The sequence below is a fragment of the Pipistrellus kuhlii genome, unplaced genomic scaffold (genome assembly GCF_014108245.1).
Source record: "Pipistrellus kuhlii isolate mPipKuh1 unplaced genomic scaffold, mPipKuh1.p scaffold_m20_p_7, whole genome shotgun sequence".
Taxonomy (NCBI): Eukaryota; Metazoa; Chordata; class Mammalia; order Chiroptera; family Vespertilionidae; genus Pipistrellus; species Pipistrellus kuhlii.
This window is the reverse complement of record NW_023425573.1, coordinates 54,212,378-54,235,361: the sequence shown is the minus strand read 5'-3', so window position 1 is coordinate 54,235,361 and position 22,984 is coordinate 54,212,378. Positions and strand designations below refer to the sequence as shown.

General features: G+C 41.5%; 1 protein-coding gene across 1 annotated transcript; it reads right to left on the bottom strand.

The window, feature by feature from the left end:
- Positions 1–5,044: 5,044 nt before the first annotated feature.
- RBM43 (RNA binding motif protein 43) lies at positions 5,045–12,467 on the bottom strand. Its single transcript, XM_036421422.2, has 4 exons — positions 12,159–12,467; positions 8,808–9,018; positions 6,741–6,829; positions 5,045–5,948 (listed from the first exon to the last, which is right to left on the bottom strand). Exons 1-4 carry the CDS (start codon positions 12,159–12,161, stop codon positions 5,178–5,180), a joined length of 1,074 nt encoding a protein of 357 aa, XP_036277315.1. The 5' UTR covers positions 12,162–12,467; the 3' UTR covers positions 5,045–5,177.
- Between the last annotated feature and the right edge of the window lie 10,517 nt (positions 12,468–22,984).

Sequence of the window (22,984 nt, the reverse complement as noted above, 5' to 3'; positions counted from 1 at the left end):
GTAAAAACTAAGCTGTCAAAATTCAGCCATCCTGCCCTAGCTGGTTTGGCTCAGCATCAGCCTGTGGACTGAAGGGTCATGGGTTCAATTCCAGTCAAGGGCACATGCCCGGGTTGTGGGCTTGATCCCTAGTGTGGGGCATGCAGGAGGCAGTCGATCAATGATTCTCTCTCATCATTGATGTTTTTATCTCTCTCTCTCCCTCCCCCTTACTCTCTGAAATCAATTTTAGAAAATCTTTTTAAAAAATTCAGCCATCCCTAAACTTGGTATACTCTTCTGCCAAACCAAATGCTGAATTGTCTTCCCTCCTCGCCCTTCTCTCAGCCTCTGGGAAGCTTCACCTGACCCTTGTTAAAGAAAGTAACTCAAGTAGAAACTGGTTTGGCTCAGTGGATAGAGCGTTGGCCTGTGGACTGAAAGGTCCCAGGTTTGATTCCAGTCAAGGCATGTATCTTGGTTGCGGGCACATCCCCAGTAGGGGGTGTACAAGAGGCAGCTGATCAATGATTCTCTCTCATTGATGTTTCTAACTCTCTATCCCTCTCTCTTCCTCTCTGTAAAAAATCAATAAAATATATTTTTTAAAAGAAATAAAAAAAGAAAATAACTCAAAACACAGAAATAAGGCAAAAGGTAATTAGATAGACCATGCTAGACAACCCCCTGGTGGGTCATTCCTTTTGGGGAATGTAAGTTAACATCACCATTGATTAGGTTGAGGACATTTTATGACTCTATAAGGTCATAAATTTAATTCCTAAAAAAGATCAATAAAGTGTGAATATTTTCTTTTCTGTTTAGCAGCAAAAATAATCTCCCAAATCACAATTTTATAGCATTACAGGACATCGATCAGTTCTGTTCCCAGGTTAGCAATGCTTTTCTCCAGTGATCTTTTTAATTCCATTTCTTGTGTTCTTTTTGAACCAGTTTTGTCATTCTAATAGTTTACTCCTCAATACTAAGGTAAAGAAAACTTGAACATACACTGTCTTTTTGTATGAAAATTATGCCAATAAGTTGGAAATGACTCAGAGAGAATTCACACACACACATACACCCAAAGCCAACTACTTCTACAGCCAACCTGCTGAAATGGCTTGTTTCAGGAAATGGCCTTCTCTGCTACACTTCTGAGTCAGTGGATATTTCTATCTTATGCTCCTCTGTGTCTTCAGAGCACAGCAGGATGAGATCAACAAAAATTTCTTTTTAAAAAAATATATTTTATTGATTTTTTACAGAGAGGAAGGGAGAGAAATAGAGAGTTAGAAACATCGATGAGAGAGAGTCATGGATCAGCTGCCTCCTGCACACCCCCTACTGGGGATGTGCCTGCAACCAAGGTACATGCCCTTGACCGGAATCGAACCTGGGACCTTCCAGTCCGCAGGCCGATGCTCTATCCACTGAGCCAAACCGGTTTTAGTAGCAAAAATTTTTTGAATGAGTTTCTTACCCAAATGCCTAAGCACCCTTCCTCCCACTCTTCTCCTTTGTACATCATGATCTCAAACTCCTGCATCCTTTTAAACATTGGTAATGGCTCTCTTCACTACCTGCAGCCTCTGAATCTGAAAAGTATCAGCTTGTTATCTAATTAAATGGTAGGTTTTTCTCTCAATGGCAGACATACAACAGGATTTAGGCCTGATAAAAAGATGAAATTCACATCATTTGCCTGGATATCAGTAACACTCAAAAGTAAATTTTAATAAAAATCAGTACTTCTTCTTGGGGGGGCTTGGGGGGGGGGGCGGGTTAAGGATGGAAATTGGTTACACAGCCAGCATATTATAAGAAGAGTGCTGTTAAATAAACTCTGACATGGACAGCCATATCTAAAAACACCTGAGATATATCATCTTCTCAAGCAAAAGATGCTGTACGAGTTCCTTTAAATCCAATGAGTATTTAATTTATATCAAATCATGGAATGAGATTCATTATTCTGATCCAGTTCTTTGTTGAAAGACTTTTCTGTTCGTATTCAATATCTGGTAATAATGAAAGCCTTGTGGGTATCAAATATAACTCTTCCAGTTATTAATTTACTGAGTCAGCTTTAAATCCATCTTAAGTGCATAGTCTGTAAAAATAGATCTGGTTGATAGTTACATATTTGTTGTTCATAATTTTTATCTTTATTTACTTTCTCTTCTGAAAGAACCACCTTCAGCAATTCATATAATTTTGGGGTGGGAACCTGGTGAAGGAGAGCAATGGAGGGGGGCGGGGGGAAAGAGGAACATTTGTAATAATATGAACAATAAAGATTTATTTTTTTTTTTAAATTTATCTGGTCCCTTGAAAGATTTTTCTTTTGTATCTGACAGGATCTAAGCTTTATCAGCAGAGGGCGCCAGAGAGACACTGCAAGGGAAAGGTCTTTCTTTTCTGTTTCAGTGTATTTCAACAGACAGGCTGCCCCGGATCCAGCTCTCCCAGCACCAGCTTCTGAATTATGGGCGCTGCTCCACCATCAGGCTTATGCACCATGGGCAGCCTCTCCAGTGTTGCCATCCCAACAACCCCTTTAGCCATTTTGTAATGGAATGCCTTTGGTGAGATACTCCCTAAAGGATGGATTTTCAGCAAGGTCCCCTAGCATGATAAGCATGATAAAGCATGGTCAGCAAACTGCAGCTTGCAAGCCACATGCGGCTCTTTGGCCCCTTGAGTGTGGCTCTTCCACAAAATACTATGGCCTGGGCGAGTTTATTTTGAAGAAGTGGCATTAGAAGAAGTTTAACTTTAAAAAATTTGGCTCTCAAAAGAAATTTCAATCATTGTACTGTTGGTATTTGGCTCTGTAGACTCATGAGTTTGCCGACCCCGGCCCTAGTACAAGCCCTCCAGCAAGAACTGCCTCTCGGAGGGGGCTGAGTTCTTCCTTGGTTGCTGTTTAAACTGCTCCTTATATCTTTTATTCCTATATTTTCTAGTTCTCTTTATTTCTTGCTCGTCAATCCATTAGTTCAATGCCCTATTATACAATAGTTAGGAACTCTTCATATTACACTTTCCCTATTCAAAGTTTTGTGTGCAGTCTCTCCTGATTGGACCCAAACTGAAACAAATTTTTTTCTTTTTTTAATTATATTTTATCAATTTTTTTTTTACAGAGAGGAAGGGAGGATAGAGTTAGAAACAGAGAAACATCGATCAGCTCCCTCCTGCACATCCCCCACGGGGGATGTGCCCGCAACCAAGGTACATGCCCATTACCACAATCGAACCTGGGACTCTTCAGTCTACAGGCCAACACTATCCACTCAGCCAAACCAGCTAGGGCTGAGACAAACTTCTTGAAGATAGTTTATTGGGCACTCAATATAAATAGCAAATTTCCCGTGATAAGTGTTTACCCATACAGAAAAAAAAATGTGTTTAAAGAAATAGGAATTACTTACATATTTGTGATTTTGGTAGCTGAGAAAAATGAAAGCATATGGAGGTTTTTCTTCATCTTTTCTGATATAAACAATTCCAATCATGATAAGCATGATTGTTTATTAGAGCTATGCGAGATGTATACACTTTATTATCCTAGGAGGGTCTCTGCAGTGGCCCCGCCACTTAAAACTGGCTTAATCCAAAGTTAAATACAGGGTAGTCATACAACTCGATGACTTAGGAGCCCCGGCTTCCCTTCCTCACTAAAGAATTTTCAAATCCTCTCTCATTTTTAAGGAAGACTTCTCAATTCTTTAGTAGAGTAGTAGGAGACTCGTCCTATAAAAGGGGGGAGCACAGTAAATTAAGAGCACAGACAAGTTACATTACGTCAGTACACTTGTTTCCTCATCTGTGAAAAGGACATAACACAGCACATCATAGGGTTGCTGTCAGAACCGAATGAAGATATGTAAAGCCCTTAAAATTAAGCCTGGCAAGTAGTATTTGTTATTCTTTTTATATTGTTTCATTTGATTTACTTTCCTCTTAGTTCCATATGTGAAAACTGACTTTATTGTTCAATTACAGTTTGCTCTTAGTATTACTTTGTGTTGGTGTTAGGTGTACAGCATAGTGGTCAATCATATGCTTTACAAAGTGTTCCCTCTGACAGTGCCAGTACCCATGTTATTATTTTTATCATCTATGATCTAACTCCTCAAATGCTGTTGCTTTAACAATACAATTATAAAAGGGGGGGATAAAGAAAAAAAGGTGCTTCACTATCTGTATGACAGAACCAACATTTTATATAAGTAGTTAGGCTAGATAAAAATGTTCCATATATCTAGTAGCCTCATACCAATGGGATTTAGTCAAGTAATAATTTAACTTTCATCAGAAAGACTTCCCAAGTGACTTTTGCAAGCATTATTTTCTTAAATTTTTTATTTGATTGATTTTGAGAAAGTAGCTTCTCAAGTGACTTTTGCCAACATTTTTTAAATTTTTTTATTGATTTTTAAAGAGAAAGGAGGAGAGAGAGAAATATCAGTTTGTTGCTCTATCCATTCATCCATTCACTGGTTGATTCCTGTATGTGCCCTGACTGGGGATCAAACCTGAAATCTTAATATATCTGCATGATGCACTAACCAACTGAACTACCTGGCCAGGGCTTGCCAGCATCCTTATTCTATTTAGAATAAAGGTTGTAAATGCTAAGAAATTGCCAATATAACCATCATCATCATCATCATCATCATCTGAACTTCTCGAATATTAGAATTTAAGCTACTTCCTTTTCTAAGAATTTGGGGTTTCAGACAAAGTGAGATTTCTTCAAAGTTTTATACTTTAGATATTATCTTTGTAATCACATAGATTAGGTTTAATCCCAGCCACATTCCCCGCCAGCTAGATAACCTCAGACAAGTGTTTTAACCTCTCCAAAGCCTAGTTCCTTTAACAGTGTTTCCCAAAGTGTGGTACGCGTACGTTGCACCGGAGTTTGGTGGGGATATGCACTGCACCGTGCTTAGCTGTGCTTAATTCTATGTTCTCATGAGTACGAGGGGTACTCAGCGTTACAAAAATTATAGAAGGGGTACACATATGTCAAAAGTTTGGGAAACACTGCGGGCCTAAAACATGAGGATAGCAATGCCTCTAATGAAGGACGGTCTCAAGGACTAAATGAGATAAAATGGCATGGCATCCTAACTGCTCAGTACAGAAAAGCAGCAGCCATTATCAGCTCTATTGCTGAGATTCTATCACCTCACTGTTTGCCTTATGAATTTCAAGACCTCCTTTTTAAATGTGTGAACGGCAGAAGAAGGTCCTATCACATCAATGTGTGTCCTGTTAAAATTAATCAGAAGTTCCTGATTGTACTTCGAACTTAGTTGTTCACATGCCAGCTCAATATTTCCTCTCTCTCTCCTTTCCTTTCCTTTCAAGTCAAAAGTCTCTTTTATAAGCTCAAAGTGAAGAGCGTGTGAATATTTCTCAATGCATTCTTTTGCAAGTTTTTCATGGTTTGGCTGCAAATCATTTTTTATGCAAATTGTGGTGATTTCACCTTCCACCCTCTCCTGACATAGAACATGATATTTTTTCAAAGTCCTTTCATAAAAGCTGCTCTTCTTTTTCAGGTACAGAAAAACATCTGTATCGAGAACAAGCGTCTCCCCACATCTGGCAGTCTCTCCATGCCTAGCAGTCTCGGGTACTGGGGACCTGGGTGACGGAAAAGCGTTATTACTTCTCAGTAGATTCTTTCTGGGGCTCTGTCTACTCCTCTTTTCCCCCTCACTGATACAACTCCTGTTTTTTTCTAAAAGAGAACTCGCTTTAAGTAGCAAAGATTCTTTGAGCTTCCTGACAGCCAGAAACGATCCTTGAACGGAGATTCTTCCATTTTGACCCAAAGGACTGAAGCGTAAACTTGGAATTTTCTTTTGCAGCTCCCTAACCAGACTTTCCAGAATGAATTGACCTCGAAAAACAGAGAGATCAAGAGTAGCATTTACAGAGATCAAGACCTAAAATAAAAGAGAGAGAAATTAAAACAGCACTGCCTCCTGGAGCAGACAGCATGAACACAATCTTTGTCTGCCACTGTCTCTGCAACAGCTACCCTACACCAGTCCCCAATTCCCTAGCACAGACTGGCTTCTTGCGCCATAGCAGCCCATCAAAGGGACCCCACAAACCCATAACCCACAATGTTCACTTTGGGATTTGCGCAGTCCCTCACTGCATTCCCCAAAACAGCGCTGGCTAAATATTTGTTAACATCAGAATGCTTTTTTGAAACAAAGTCTTAAGTAGAACCCACAGATATACACTGCTCTGGTTCTGCTCTGTGGTCCCCCTAGACAGCCCCCAAGTTTCAAGTTCATCAGATGCCTGCACAGAAGCTTGGGTTTCTTACAGAATAAAACGTTTAAAGCAATGCTTTGAATTTTAACTTTTCCTCTGATTTCTTCCTTTCCTGTACCTTCAAAGCTTCTTTTTTAATGTTCATTGGTTTTTTGTTTTTCCCCCCAAAATGAATTTTTAGGTAGATACCTGACATCATCCATGAGAGCATAAAAGCTCACTATCACTTTAAAAGCATCTCATGGGACATATAGAAACACAAAAACAGACCAAGCAGTAATCAAATTTTTTTTTAAGATATAAGGTTGGCCTTTAACACTGACTCAGGTTAAGGAGTTTGCATTTTCTTTCCAAATCATGTGATAACAGAGCCTTGTGGCTCCTTCGTAGGGAACACTTGGCAGAAAACTGGGATGCAAGACGACCAGCCAGCCCTCAGCGTCACACCTTACCTTTTCACTGAAATGAGAGACTGTGAGTTGAGTGGGTCCAATCTTCACTGCTAGATAGTGGTTCTTTTTTCTGATGACATTCTCTGCAACTAAGTGGAAACAGTGCCATCTGAAGTGTTTGTACCTTGATACACTAATAATTATTTTAAATAATAATAATAGACACCTAGCTGGTTAATGGATAGAGTGTTGGCCTCGAGATTGAAGGGTCCCAGGTTCAATTCTAGTCAAGGGCACATGCCCAGGTTATGGGCTTGATCCTCATTAGGGGTTGTGCAGGGAGCAGACAATCAATGACGCTCTCTTATCAATGATGTTTCTCTCTCTCTCTCTCTCCCTTCCTCTCCAAAATCAATAAAAATATCCTAATATAAAAAACCCTAATAATGTCATAATGTCCAGTAACAACTGAGGCTCAGACAACTGGAAGTCAGACTTGCAGCACTGACTACAACCCAGTGCTGACTGCTTCCGCTGCAGGCGCAGTCCCAGCACTGACGGCTGAGGGGGCTGAAAATCAGGACGAGAGAGGCCTAAAGAAAGAAGCAGGGACTGATCCATTGCCTCTGTGGCAGCTTTTGATCAGCACTTGCCTCTCTCTTTCTCTCCCAGTCTGGCAGGCAGCCATATCTCCATTTCTCTCCAGGCCTCCACCAGGGCTGCTGATCAGCCCTGCTTTTCTAGTCAGGCCCCGTTGATAGGCCCAGAAATTCTGACTGGCATAGAAACTAACCAATCAGAACCAAATCTGGGTGAAGAGTGAGGAGCCAATGGCTGCCTAGAAAGCAGAGCTTTTGACGCTGACTGGCATAGAAACCAACCAATCAGAACCAAATTGGCCAGCAGAGAAGGGCCATTGTGGGTGAGATCAGGCTGGCAGGGGAGGGCAGTTGGGAGCAAGATCAGGCTGGCATGGGATGGAAGTTGGGAAAACAAGCCAGCAGGGGAGGGCAGCTGGGGGCAAGATCAGGCCAACAGGGGAGGGCAGCTGGGGGGGAACCAGGCTGACAGCAGAGAGAAGTTGGGAGTGATCAGGCAGGCAGGCAGAGGCAATTAGGGGCAATAAGGCAGGCAGGCAGGTGAGCAGTTAGGAGCCAGTGGTCCCAGATTGAAAAAGGGATGTCCCAATGCCAGTCTAGGCCTGACCCCTGTGGGTCCCCGATTGGAGAGGATATAGGCGGGTTGAGAGAACTCCTTCCCTCCGTGCACGAATTTTGTGCACTGGGCCACTAGTTTTTAAATAATAATGTTAGAGATGTACAACTCTATTAGTTAGAATGCCTGAAATTTTTTTCTATATTTTTCCTCTAAATTAAATTCAACTTTTAATAGTTTCCCTTCTACTTTTAATACATTAAAATTCATTTGTGTAAATATGATCCTAATCAGACTTTAAAAAACACACAGTTATATATGACTAGAAAATAAAGACCAAAAAGTTAATCTCTCACTATATTAATTATGGCCTACAGGAGACTTCACCTTCTTAAATCCAGAATACCACATTGTCTGCTTTTCCTCTTATTCACTGGCTGACCTGCTCAGTCTCTTCTGCTAATTCTCCTTTTCCTCCAATTTTCTAGATGTTGGCATGCTTATATCTCAGGCCTCAAATCCCTTTGCTAACCAACACCCACCTCTTGGGTGATTCATGGCTTTAGATACCATCACTTCATGTATCTCTTTCTAATTTTTTCTCTGAGGATATAGAGAGAGGAAGGGGCAGGGAGAGGGAGAAATATCAATGTGAGAGCAAAACATACACCCACTGCGGCCTGTATTCCCTTATGGGGGATTGAACCTGCAACCCAGGCATGTGCCCTGCAAACTGAACCAGAAATATTTCGGTGCTGGAGACAACACCCAACCAACTGAGCCACACCAGCCACAGAAATTTCCACATATATTCTTGCTAGTGCAATATTGTGCCACTTTTATGTTTAGAATAGAATACTTTTTTGAAGTCACTTTAAACTTTACCAATCCCATGATTCATCTTAATGAAATTCAATTTTTAATTCTTTGCAGAAGCATTTCTAAGATTACAGAAATTTGATTTAGAAATACCTTTTTCTTCTTTGAATGTTACATATGCAACTCCTTTGGTTCTTGTTGGATATATCACATTTTCAACAACTCCGCCTTCATTCTTGGTATCTTGGAAGTGTCTCTTCACTAATGTGGTCAGTGATCGATCATTAAAATGGCCAACCGGCAGACCAGCAACTACAACCGTTCTTTCAGAAGCTTTGGATTCCTTACTATTCAGAACTGATGCCTGTAAGAGAAATAATAGGATGCTCTTTAAAATATGTAAGATTCTACTTAATATAGGCAACATCGCATACCAGTAGGAGAGGCTAATTTACTCAACAAATGTACCAGTGCACGTGATTAGATATGATAGATAGATAGATAGATAGATAGATAGATAGATAGATAGATGATAGATAGATTGATTATAGGGTCACATAAGAATTCGAGAGTTAAATGTAAAAAGTGAATCTTATTTTTATACATGGAAAACATTGGTTAATATTTGTCTGATTTTAGAAATGCCTAAAAATAACAGAAGGCACAAAGGAAAATATCAAAAAAGACACATTTGAATTAAAATTAAATTTTTTTAAAAAGTCAAGCTAACCCTAGGTGGTGTGGCCCAGTGGTTGAGTTTTGACCTATGAACCAGGAGGTTACCGTTTGACTCCTGGTCAGGACACATGCCTGGGTTTTCAGGCTCCATCCCCAGTGGGGGCATGCAGCAGGCAGCCAATCAATGATTCTCTCTCATCATTGATTTCTCTCTCTCTCTCTTTCTCTCTCTCTCTGAAATCATTTTTTTTAAAGCCATGCTAACCACAAAATACATTCATTTGGAGATGGCTGTGTGTTTTGATTGTAGAGTCCAAAATACATAAGCCAATAAGAAACACATCCCCTACTTTTTTGTCAGAATCAAGAAAAAGTCGCTATTAAAAAATAAATAAATAAATAAATAAAACCCTGGCAATAATACTAGGGCTGCAGTGGAGTAAATCCTGCCTCCAAGCACATATGTGAGGTGGAATTGAACGACTAAGCGTATCTGCCATTGCAGACCCTGCCACCACCCTGGGCACAGAGTACCAGCTACCAGTAGGTCCTTCCCTGGGCTCACTCGCTTTGAACTTGTTGTATTATCAAGTTAAGGGGCTTCTATTTTAATGTCTTAATTTGTCCCCAGTCTATTTAGGGAAGTGGACCCATAAGCTTCCCTGCCCAGTGCGTATAGGTGGCCCCTGGCTTGACTGTACCAGAGCTCAGACATAATCCCTCCTAACTTACCCCCAGGAAGGACAGCATGGCTCACGGGCCTGAGTAATGGTTAACAGATCACAGAGATGTTGTGGGCTCTCCGCTGAAAGAACTCTGTACTCAGAGTAGGACTTCACTGGGGATAACAGGCAAACTACTACTGACCTCCCAGGTCAAGTTCATAGTCTAAGTATACACACACAGTGTCCTGTCTATCCCAAAGGCACCTTAAAAAGGGCGGGGATGAAAATGGCTCAGGTTGAGACACATAAAACAGAAGGAATATCTCCTGGAAAGGGAACTCATAATAATCTATTGACTGGTTACTATGGAAAGTACTTCTTTTTTTTTTTTTTTTAGTCCTCATCCTAGACTATGTTTTTATTGATTTTTTTAGAGAGGAAGGGGGTGAGAAAAAACAAAAACAAACATTGATTGGGCCTACTTGCCCAGAGCTAAGATGGAACCTGAAACCTAGGTATGTGTCTTGACCAGAATCGAACCTGGCAACCTTTTGGTAAACAGGACAATGCTCCAACCAACCGAGCCATCCAGCCAGGGATGGGAGGTATTTAATGGCGGAAAACAGCTTCTGAACAGTAAAAACATGTCAACGTGTTCCTCCATCTCAGCTGCAAGTGGTAAGATGTAAGTACCCCAAAATAGGTCTTCCTAACAGTGGACAAAATGAGAGAGAGATTTGTCAGATGCTCAGGGAATTTTACTTCACAGGAGACTTGTCTTCATTACCATACATCTGGCTGTTAAGAGTCCACACCGTCTTCAATGGGCACATGACTAGTGAATTAACTTCTTTTTTGCTCTTTGCCAATGTCAACGAAAAACTTTCAATTTAAATTCAAAAAACCTCACCTAGCCTCTACCCTCACCAACACTAATGCCACACCGTATTTCTTTATTCAAGTGTCTACATTTAACTTATCTTTGAAATCAAAGGAACTTCTCCCTGATAGCTCTTAATCTCTTCCATCCCCATAAGGTAAAGAGGTGTCTTTGGCGAGAGCCTTTTCCAGAGTCACCTCAGAGACACAGGATTTTGAAACAAGAACAGCATCTTAGCCAGGACGTATTAAGGTGATGGCATGTTCCCTGTATCGCTGATATAATTTAAGAGATTCTGGCCATCGTGTCAGAAACAAAAAAGATATAAAGAAAAACTGAATTTATTTTTAAGTCGTTGGGGGAAGGGAATTAGATCCATCCATGGCACCTGTTTATTTTTATTTTCTTAAAACCAGTTGTTTGTTGTCACTGCAGTAAAGAAAACCACACCTGCTTCTCATACTGCTTGGGCATTTCCGGGGCCCTGGCAAATCTAAGTGAGAATTCGGGGCCCTGCCACTGCTTTCAAACGCTTGATGGAAGGCTGGCTACCTCTTGAATTTGCTAGCTGTTCTTGCTAGCCAGCACAACACAGAGGGTGCAAACACAGATCCCTTGTCCAGCGAAAGAACTGAGGCCACAAGAGAGAATCCTCACTAAATGCATACAAGACAGCCATCTGGATGCCTTCCCAGCTCGCGTCCCTGGCTGACAGCCTTCGGTCCGGCCCTATTCAAAAGGAAACCCCGGCCTCCCTCGCTGGGTAACTCCCTCGGCTCTTGTTCACCAGGCGGGGGGATGGTAGGAGGAACCACAGTGAAGCCCCATCGCGGCCGGCGAAGCGACTCCCCGACGGCACAGCCGAGTCCCTGGCGACGGCGCTGGGAACGGAGGCGGCCCGCCCGCCCTTTGGAGGGAGCCTCCGCCCCGGGGCGCACAGGTCCCCGGGCAGGTGCAGGGACGCGGAGGCCTTGGCTGGCGGGGTGCCTCCGGGGCGCTCGGCTCTCCCCACCCCGAGCCCTGGGCCCTCGCCCGTCCCCACCGGGCCCCCAGCCTTCTAGGGACCCTCGCCCGCCCCCACCGGGCCCCCATCCTTCTAGGGGCCCTCGCCCGCCCCCACCGGGCCCCCATCCTTCTAGGGGCCCTCGCCCGCCCCCACCGGGCCCCCATCCTTCTAGGGACCCTCGCCCGCCCCCACTGGGCACCGCGTCCTTCTAGCGGCCCTTAGCGACGGCCCGGAGGCGACCCTGCCCTGCAAAATCCGAAGCAAAAGCCACTTGCCATGGCGGAGCAGGATGGGCGCTGGGCGGTCGGCGGGCCGGAACCTGGAGGGCGCGGGCTGCGGGGCGGGCCGGCGGCAGGTTTCGGTTTTACTTTCCCCCGCTCGCTGGAGACCACGCGGCACCAGGGCGCTGGCCGGAACCCCCGAGAGTTTCTCAACTTTTGAAACCACTCGGGAGGGAAGCCAGGGGCCCCCGAGGGAATTCGGGGATTCCCGGGTCTGCCGGGGCCTCGATGGGAGCTGATGGTCCTTCCTACGCCTCCCCAGCCCCCCTCTCTCCGCGGCTCCTCCGGGCCTCCCCTTGTCACCCGCCCAGACCCCGGCCCGGCGCGCAGGGCGCAGGAGGAAAGGCGCACCCCTGCCCACTGCGAGCTCAGCGTCTTGATCCCGCCAAACCCGGACCCGAGTCTGGCACCTGGGAGGACCCCGGGGACCCACCAACACAGCTTCAAAGTCAAAGAGCATGAAGAAGGCAAAGGCACATAAGAAGAAGCTCAGATTTACTCTTAAGTAAAAAAATACAAATGGAAATATGAGATCCCTTGTTTTCTACGATTAGATTGGCAAAAAGTAAAGTGTGCTAATATCCAATGTTGGCCAGAGCTGCAAGCCTAGATAGGTGCAAACATTACTGAGGATTTGGGCCCCTTTCAAAAATGTGAAATGCAAAAAAAAAAAAAAAAATCTAAAGCATGCGCATAAACTTAGCAATTTCACTTTCAGGATTGCACTGATGTTACAGTGCACAAGCAACACTAAGATATTGTAGACATTTTAGTTGTCTGTTTCTTGTAATACACATAATTGTTTTGAGGTGTGTTTTTTTTCACATAATTGTTTTAAAAGTGGATCCACCCTAAGGCTATGAAGATTGTAAAATAATATAAATTCTATATGAAATCCCCAATTTATAGTTCACCTTCAGATACCTATATTAAATGCTCACTTCAAAGTCTAATAATCATATGAAATTTAACAAGCTCAAACGGAACTCTCGGTCCTCCCTTTCTTCCCCCTCAGGAAATATTTACACTATTTACTATTCAGCAATACCTACTGGGGAGCGCAAGCTCAGGCTCACAGGCGTTCCTTGATTTCTCCTTCCCTCCGCTCAATTAGTATAGTCCAGCGTTTTTCAACCGCTGTTCTGTGCCGCGAGATGTTGCCTGGTGTGCCGTAGGTGCAGACAAGACAAGAATTTTATAATTTTTCACTATTTTGTTTACTTAATATTTCATAATAAAGTAATTATAAAATACTTTCTTTGTGTTTATTTGATTCCTATTCAAGAGAATTACTTTATATATAGTCAATATAGGCACAGAGTTAAATTTTTTAACATTTTCTAATGGTGGTGTGCCTCGTGATTTTTTTCATGAAACAAGTGTGCCTTTGCCCAAAAAAGGTTGAAAAACACTGGTATAGTCTAAGCTACACAGCACCTCCAAGGCCACCTCTACCCTCCAGAGATAGTCTTGTTCCCCTTCAATTCTTCCTGGATAACCACACCCAGAATAGCATTTTTAAATGTAAATCAGCTTTAGTTTCTATTTAAACTCTTTGCACTTTAAATGAGATTTACATTCCTCAACAGGAAAGCAAAATGGCCTTGATCTGTTTCCTTTGGCCAGATCTCCTAGAAATGTCCTTCCTGCCTCTGTTCCAACCACACAAGTGCCTCACTGGGGCTCTTCCTGGCCTTGGTTCTGTTTCCAGGCTTGGAAAGCTCCTGCCTGATCCTCATTCAACTGGCTGCTTCCTGTCATTGGAATCTTAGCGCAAATGACCCCTCTTTAGAAACACTGTTTCTGATCACCTAGTCTAAATGTGTTTCCCTCCAGTATTGCTGATGTGGCTCAGTGGTTGAGCATTAATCTATGAACCTGGAGATCACGATTAGATTCTATTCCGTGGCCAGGGTTTGGGGCTCAATTCCCAGTGGGGGGGTGTCCAAGAAGCAACTGATCAAGAATTTCTATCATCATTGATGTTTTTTCCTCTCCCTCTCCCTTCCTCTCTGATTTTTTACAGAGAGGAAGAGAGAGGGATAGAGACTTAGAAACATCGATCAGCTGCCTCCTGCACACCCCCTACCGGGGATGTGCCCACAACCAAGGCACATGCCCTTGACAGGAATCGAACCCAGGACCCTTCTTCAGTCCTCAGACCGACGCTCTATCCACTGAGCCAAACCGGTTTCAGCTAAACATATTTTTTAAAATAAATAAATAAATCTGTTTCCCCCAGTTAATTGTCATTCCATCATCCTGTCATTTCACCATAATAGTACTCACCCCTTTCTAAAAGTATCTTTTTTTTCTTGCTTGTCTTTCCCCAGAGAGATACCTATTAGTCCTGTTCACCAGTATTCTTTGTTCTTCTCCATTCAGGCACATTGGAGGAATAGCCCTGACTCACTCAGTGTTTGAGGTTACACATGTTCATATGACTCAGGCAGCCAATGAAATATGAGAAGAATTGACATATCTTCTATATTTGGGTGGAAGCATTGCACTGCATGTGCAAGAGTCTCCAAGGCTCTCTCTGCCTCAGTGCTCATGCACTGAAGAGGACATGCATCACTGAGAACACACCGAACACAACTGCACGAGGGAGTTACCTGGGCCCTCCACAAAATGTACAGGAATGAAAAACAAAACTTTGACCTTTAAAGCCACTAAATTTTTTCAGCAATATTACCTTGCATACCCTGACTAATAAATCCCACTATAATGAAAGAACACCATGAAAATATGTGCAAATTGGCCCTTGCCAGTTTGGCTTAGTGAATAGAGCATCGGCCTGTGGGCTGAAAGGTCCCGAAGTTCGATTCCGGTCAAGGGCACATGCTTGGGTTGCAGGGTTGCAGGGTTGCAGGCTCAATCCCCCAATGGGGGGGATGCAGAAGGCAGCCAGTCAATGATTTTTTCTCATCATTGATGTTTCTATCTTTCCTTCTCTCTTCCTCTCTGAAATCAATAAAGACATATTAAAGAAAAATATATATATTTGCAAGTCGGATAAGGTATTTGTATCCAGAATATATAGCTAACCCTTACAATTCAAAAATACTAAGACAATTCAATTTAAAAATTAGCAAAAAATTGAATGGTCATTTTATCAAAGAAGTTACATTAGTGGATAATATGCTCAACATCATTAGTCATTAAAAAGTGTAAAATAAAACCATCATGAGATAACACTCCACACTAAAATGGCTGTAATCAAAAAGACAGATAACTAATGTCAAGAATATGGATAAATGAGAACTCTCATACATGGTGGGAAAGTAAAATGCTACAGCCACCTTTTAAAACAAGTTTAGCAGCTTCTTAAAATATGAAGGATGAATTTACCATATGACCAAAGGAATTCACTCTCAAATAACAAATCAAGAGAAATGAAAATATGTCCAAACAAAGGTTATATAATAGTCATAAAGTAGAAATAAGCTAAATGACCAGCAGTTGTTTAAATGATAAACCAAATGCAGTATGTGTGTATAGAGTGTGTACAATGTAATATTATCCAGCAATAAAAAGGAGTGAAATATTGATACATGCTACAAGAAAAATGAAGTTCAAAACTTTATGCTACGTGAAGGAAACCAGACCCAAAGACCATATATTGTACAATTCCACTTAATCAGAAAAGATACGTCTATGAAGTAAAAAAGTAGAAAAGTGGTGGCGAAGGCTGGAGATAGGAACAAAGATTAACTGTAAGTGGGCATGAACCCCATAATCCAAGTGGGGATCCTTTCTAGGGGTAATGAGAGAGCTAGTGTTAGCCGGGAATGCAGGTCTATCCTTCTGTGCCATGGAACCGGGTATAGAGCAACCCTTAACCTTATATGTGCAACTATTCCAAGGTGCATGTGCTGACATGGCACCTCGGCATAGTGAATACTTAAAATGGAAGGAATATAGAAATGGCATGTGCAAGAGGGGCTTTCTGACCTGCCCCCAGAAACAAGTCATAACACCTTCCTGTGAGCCAGGCCCTCCTTTATCCAGAAAGAAGAAGGGCCCTTATCTCCAAATACTAAGGGACACAGAGAACTATCTGAATGAACAGGCCAACACCCTAGTTTGAATCATTCTGATAGCCGCCCTCTCCTATCGTTTTTTTCACTTGCTATAACTTGACACTCTTCAGGTTTAACCATTCTGGTTTTTAGTTCCATAGAAGGCTCCAGTGTCACATAAAATTTATGATAAGTAAATTTGTATACTTTTCTCCTGTCTTTATCAGTTTAATTTCCAGATTCAGGAGCTCTAAAAGGGCTAAGGAAAACTTTTTCCTCCCCTGTAGTGCCAAGCTATCCTTGAGGGAGCATGACTCCACGTGTGGCCAAAATAACTCTAGCAGCTTACAATTGGATCTGCATCCAAAACAAACCAAAAAAAGCATTTCAATGTCTGATAGCCCCTGTTATAAGGCATCCTATCTCATTGTACTTGTCTTTGTCTTACAGCTTAAGTAAAATCAAACTGGTTGACATTTTCTGGAATACACAAAATCTGTTATTTGTATCTTGATAACCATTTATTTTCATAAGATGTGGCATGCATTATGAATATTCCTAAAAGTGAGGCAAAAAGAAATTTATTTTAAAGATGTAGCACTTGATGTTTGAAAGAGAGCAATGACTTTTATTGGACTATTAACAAAATGCAGACCGAAGCCTACCTTTCTAGAAAGCAATTGTAGCCACAGGTATTAAGGTCCTTAAAAAAATGTATATCCTTTAACAGATCAACCTAGCTGAAATAAGGTCAGAACTGCAGAAAAATATTTGTACACCAAGATAACACAGGGTTAATGAATATCATAGCACTTATAAATGTGAAAAAAAATTGAAAATAACTTTAATAGACAACAATAGGGAAATAATATTCACAAGATTAAATATGATATAGTTGGGGGAGGGAGAGATTATAAGGGAGGACATAGAATGTTTACCATTATATCTGAGGGAAGATTTTTAAAAATATATATTTTATTGATCTTTTACAGGGAGGAAGGGAGAGGGATAGAGAGTCAGAAATATCGATGAAAGAGCAACCAAGGTACATGCCCTTGACCGGAATCGAACCTGGGACCTTTCCGTTGTCAGGCCTACGCTCTATCCACTGAGCCAAACTGGTTTCGGCGGGAAGGTTTTTTTTATTATCTTTTTTCTAAGCCTCACCTAGGGATATGTTTTAATTGACTGAGAGAGAGAGAGAGTTAGAGAGAGAGAGAGAGAGAGAGAGGGAGAGAGAGAGAGAGAGAGAGAGAGAGAGAGAGAGAGAGAGAGAGAGAGAAAAACACACTGATACTAGAAACATGTATCAGTTTCCTCCATACACACTCTGTCTTGGGAATTAAGCCTACAGCCTAGGTATGTGCCCTGACCAGGAATAGAACCCTCAACCTTTTTGGTGTATGGGAAATCACTCCAACCAGGGCAGATTTTTAATGACTTTTATTATCTTCATTATACTTTGTGTATTTTTCCAAGAATGAGCATCTTTTCTTTTTGAATACCAACAGGATATTATGAATGTTATTCACTAGACCGTTTTGGTTTTCTGTCTCCTAGGCGCATTATAGGATTGAACACCCAAGGTTCTTTATGGCTAGGAAGAGCCATATACTCTACTCCAGTTGAGTTGTGAATGGAAGGGGCATTTCAGGACCAAGAATTTAATGGCTAGTTCAAAGCCCTTCAAAGTTCTTCCCTCTAGCACAGCATCCGACAATAAAGAGGGTGGCTGCTGTTAGCCTGGTTCTCCAAGAGTCTACCATGAGCATTCTTTTTATTGACCTATCATGGTCATGTATCATGAACAAGGAATAAACTTTTGTTGTTTTAGATCTCTGAAATTTAGAGATAATTTATCATGTAGTTTATTCTGATTGATATAGAAATTGATATTCAGAATGGGAGTTATAGCCCAAGGAGGTGGGGGGGGGGGGAGGAGAGAGAGAGAATCCACAACACAATAGAAAATACTACATGGCCCAGCCAGTGTTGCTCAATAGTTGAGCATAGACCCATTAACCAAGAGGTCACAGTTCCATTCTCTGTTAGGGCAGGTGCCAGGGTTTGGGGCTAGATGCCCAGTAAGGTGTGTGTAGGAGGCAGTTGATTTATGTTCTCTCTCACAGATGTTTCTATCTCTCTGTCCCTCTATGTTTCTATTTCTCTATATATTTTTAAAATACTACATGGTGTTGTCTTAAAAATTAAGTGGCCGATAATTAAAAAAATAATAACCAGAGATTACAAGGAGACTGATACATATTATGTAGTTGAAAAACATGTGGTAAAACTCACACATGATAAATTAGGAGGCAGTTAACATACCTAATTAGTTTATAGTGTGTTGTTGTGTTGTTTTTTTTAGGGAAGAGTGTGAACAACAAAATTAGCAGTGTTTCTAAATTAAAGGGGTTTGTTTGTTTGCCTGCACACATCAAAGCCTTCAAAAATGCCAACAGGAGTTTGTAGCAAAGAAAGTACAGGTTTATTTAAGGAAATGGTGCTAAGCCCAGAGACACAGGGGAGCTTGCCTAACACCTGGTTGATTTCTTGATGTCCTCTAGGCAGTGGTCAGTAAACTCATTAGTCAACGGAGCCAAATATCAACAGTACAACGATTGAAATTTCTTTTGAGAACCGAAAACCGACTTCTGCACATGGGCCACGAAGTTTCAATCGCACTGTATGTGCACGCCCACAGGTAGTATTTTCTGGAAGAGCCACACTCAAGGGGTCTAAGATCCGCATGTGGCTCGTGAGCCACAGTTTGCTGACCACGGCTAGGGAATTGATTACAAAGGGGGGATATCATAAGTCACAGCAACTAAGGGAGCTGGGGCTGTGGGCTTTGCTCATTGGTTGGGGCCAGCAGTGAGTGGTTGATCATTAAATCAGGTCCAGATAGCAGCCTGGGCAGAGTTCCTGTTTGCTGAGGGTATGGTGGGTTGGGTCCTCTGCTTTCATTGCCCAGGGGCTGAAACACAACTGAGGTCAAGATGTTATCTTTAATGTGCCCGAAACTCTGTTCCCTAGATCAGCAGATCCGAGGCTTTATTCTGAAGACAGTTGGATGCTGACCACAGCCTGATGTCCTAAGGGCTTGATGATGAGTGGAGTGAGCATGCAGTGTGTGTGAAAGTGAAAGAAAGGATCTGGTGGAAAAAAGGCAAGGGAGTCAGTCAGTGCTGTTACACTGGACAAAGCCATTTGAATTAAGGAAGAAGTTATGTTAAAGAAATGAAGTTCCTGTGAGGTTATAGTAGCATATGTCTGCTATATAGAAGCATTTGACAACGTAATATAAGAAGGAAATGAGCTTATAAACTGGTCCTTTCCTTTTCTTTTTTTCTTTCTTTTTTTTTTTTAATCCTCACTGGAGGATAATTTTTCCATTGTTTTTTGAGAGAGTGGAAGGAAGGGAACAGAGGGAGGAGGAGGGGGAAGGGGGCAGGGGGAGAGAGAGAGAGAGAGAGAGAGAGAGAGAGAGAGAGAGAGAGAGAGAGAGAGAGAGAGAGAAAAGACACATTGAGTAGTTGCCTCCTGCACGTGCCCCGACCAGGCACGGGTAGTGAACCCACAACCCGGGTACATGCCCTTAGCAGGAATCGAACTGTGATCCTTCAGTACTCAGGCTGACGATCTAACCCCTGAGCAACATAATTGGCATAATTAGCCATTTTGCAAGGAAGAATGAAAGGAAATCAAGTCCAGAAATGTGGGAACTTTTAGTGTTGGAAGTAACAACACTTCTCATTCTCAAATGATAAAACTAAGACCATTGAGTAACAAACTCTGCCTTCTGGCAAGTACCAAATCAAGGTTTAAATCTCTGAACAGATTGGATCTCTCAAAGCAAAAACAGCAAGTAGGCTGCAGAATTCAGTAAACGTTTTCAACTGGACAAACCAGCTCAAGGAAAAAAACTAAAAGTGGCTTGAGAGACTCAAAGTACCCACAGTTTAATGAAGGGAGGGAGAGAAGAATGGGCTAAGAAAACAGAATTATTGTAACTCTAAAAAGTAAGTCTAGAAAAAACCTGTGAGTGTGCCTGTTAGAGCGCATGTAAGCGGACCAGAATAAGATAGTTTCAATGGTACCAGCTAACTAGCCACCAGGAGTAGAGACTGTGGAAGTGCAAAATTTCAAAAACTTTGGTCCCAAACATGGATCATTGTAAGTATACTGAGTCAGAAAGTCTTTTGATCCCCAAGAAATATATATTTTGAATGCCCATTCTAGATAGGCTCAAGAAGAGTAATGGGAATAGAAGAATGTTCAGGAGTTATGAGTACAATGAGTAATAGAACTTCCAGGGAATCGATTGAGGTCCAATCAAAATTCCACATCCAGAGGGTGTGGAGTCCACATTTACAGAGTGGAATTTCAGAATGGCTTTGGCTCAGTCACTGCTGTCTCCCATACTGTCCTTTCCAAGCTGTGATAGAGTCTATTGCTGTTATTCTGTAACAGTTCCACCGATGTAAATAAACTTTTATTTTGTTAGGCCACTGAGATTTGGGAGGTGGTTACTTCTCTTTTTTTGGATAAAGAGAAACTACCACATATCCTCTAGAGTTCATGCATTTTTAGTTTGCTCCCACTTGGGGGAATATTTTGTTTTTCTCCCTTGGGGATGGAGTGAGTGTATTTTGTATGTGAAGAAGAGAGATCCGAAGATTGATGGCCAGGAGATCAAAACAGACTGTGCTTCTTATCATCCTGGCTCCACTCTCTCTGGTCCTCCTCGTTTTTAGACAAAATTTTTTAGACTCCTTATGTTTCCGTGAGGTCAAGTGATTATTTCTGGCCAATGAGATGTGAGAGGAAATGACACAGGTCAGTCCTGAGCCACAGCACTTAACTGCTGGTGCAAGATTTTCCAAACATCACGTTTCCCCACCTCCCTGAGTCCGAAAGAATGTCTTAAGATGGGGCCTTCAGTGATTAGAATAGAATGCCCTACCAACCTTTGTTTGACATTCACCATGAATGAGAATTAGACTTTTATTTTGTGAGGCCACTGAGATTTGGGAGGTGGTTTGGTATCACAGCATAACTTAGCCTGCTTTGATTGATAAACCCACACACAGCAAGAGGGGCTTGTAATTCCACAGATCTATCTTTCCTGCCTTATATATTAATAACATCTTTTCACACCTTTAGTAAGAGCTATTTCATCCTGGACACACAATGTAAGTCTTCCTAATTTAAAATACAATGTGTTAAATAGCCAATATAATATCTCTTGGAAAAGTTTCAAAGACAACATTCCTTTTGTAAAATCTTTAAAACCTCCGAAACTGGTTTGGCTCAGTGGATAGAGTGTCGGCCTGCGAACTGAAAGGTTCCAGGTTCAATTCTGGTCAAAGGCATGAACCTTGGTTGAGGGCATATCCTCAGTAGGAGGGGTGCAAGAGGCAGCAGATTGATGATTCTCCCTCATCAATGTTTCTAACTCTCTATCCCTCTCTCTTCTTCTCTGTAAAAAATCAATAAAATATATTTTTAAAAAGAAATCTTTAAAACCCTAGAAATAAGCAGGGAAGCCAATGCTTGATTTCTGAGATCCAGCCATATCACCCATGGGTGGTGTGATGAAAAGAGAAAAGATATAATTTTCTAAAATAATTTACATTTATAAAAAACCATTGTGAAAATTTAGAATCGAATAAAATTATCTATTTTACTGCCTGAAGAGGGCCCCCAAAAGAAAGAAAAGTGACCTTGCCCTAAATATAAAAAATTTCTTTCTGATTAGCAGTGTGCCTACACTAAAAAGGATACTCTCAGGCTAGCGAGACCGAACCAATAGAAATTAAATAAGGTTCTTTCAATTTTTCTTCTTATATTTTGGGAGAATGAAATAATCTTACTGTTTCCAAAGAATAACACAATGAGATTTTTTCCCCCCTAAAACAGTGAATATAAAGATTTATTATAAATGCCTAGTTTGTAGGCACCATCTCTTATTTCAAAGAGAAGTGAGAGAATAATGACTACTTCTAATATAGTATAACAACTTTAAAACCTAAAAATAAAATATCGGAAGAAAAACAAAGCAAGTGTTTGTTTGTTTGTTTGTTTTCTGGGGGTAGTTTTAGGTTTAGAATCTTTCCTAAAACCATTTCATTTCTTACCAGCATTTTAATATGAATTTAATTCTGCTGTTGACTTCATGAGACATACTCTATTAACAAGATAATTTTACCTTATTCCTAAAATTGAATAGGAACCCTCAATTTTATCATTTTAAGTTTCTGCAAGTTAAAACAGTGGGATGCTATTAAACTGGTTCTCTCTCCAGCTCAAGTTTTAGCTCCTAAAGGACAGGTACTGTGTTGTTGTTTTTCACCTTCAGGTATTCCCCAGCACCAAGCATGAGTGATAAGCAGGTTTGCATTTACCTTTCTCTTTATTCCAAGGTTTTCAATCCCTTAAACCTATTTTTTCACTAGGAGAGTAAAAGAGAATTCTAGTCTTAATAAGTGCTGTTTGGAGAGGGGATGTCTAGGAAGGAATAGAGGGCAGTTGACACTCTGGATGAAGGAAAGTTCAAGAAGAAAGCCACACTTGGCTCTGAGAAATACCTTTGGAGCTGTGGAAATACTACGGAAAACAGGAAATGATTTCTCTTGAAGTTCCTTGGAAATTCCGTCAAGTCCACAGAAGTCACCAACTGCTGAATATAACAATTCTTTTGGGAAATGTCAAGAGTCAAGTCTGCATATTGGTGGAGTTAGGGTCAAAACAGAATTGGCGTGTAGTGAAGGCCTGGGGTGGGCGGGAGGGTGGGGG

Bases quoted from the DNA above. Each gene is read 5' to 3' on its own strand.
- RBM43 (XM_036421422.2), bottom strand. The intron at 6,830-8,807 runs GTATTTCTAAAT...GTTTCCACTTAG, and splicing joins AACATTCAAAGAAGAAAAAG to TTGCAGAGAATGTCATCAGA. The intron at 5,949-6,740 runs GTAAGGTGTGAC...CTTTTATTTTAG, and splicing joins TCTCTCATTTCAGTGAAAAG to GTCTTGATCTCTGTAAATGC.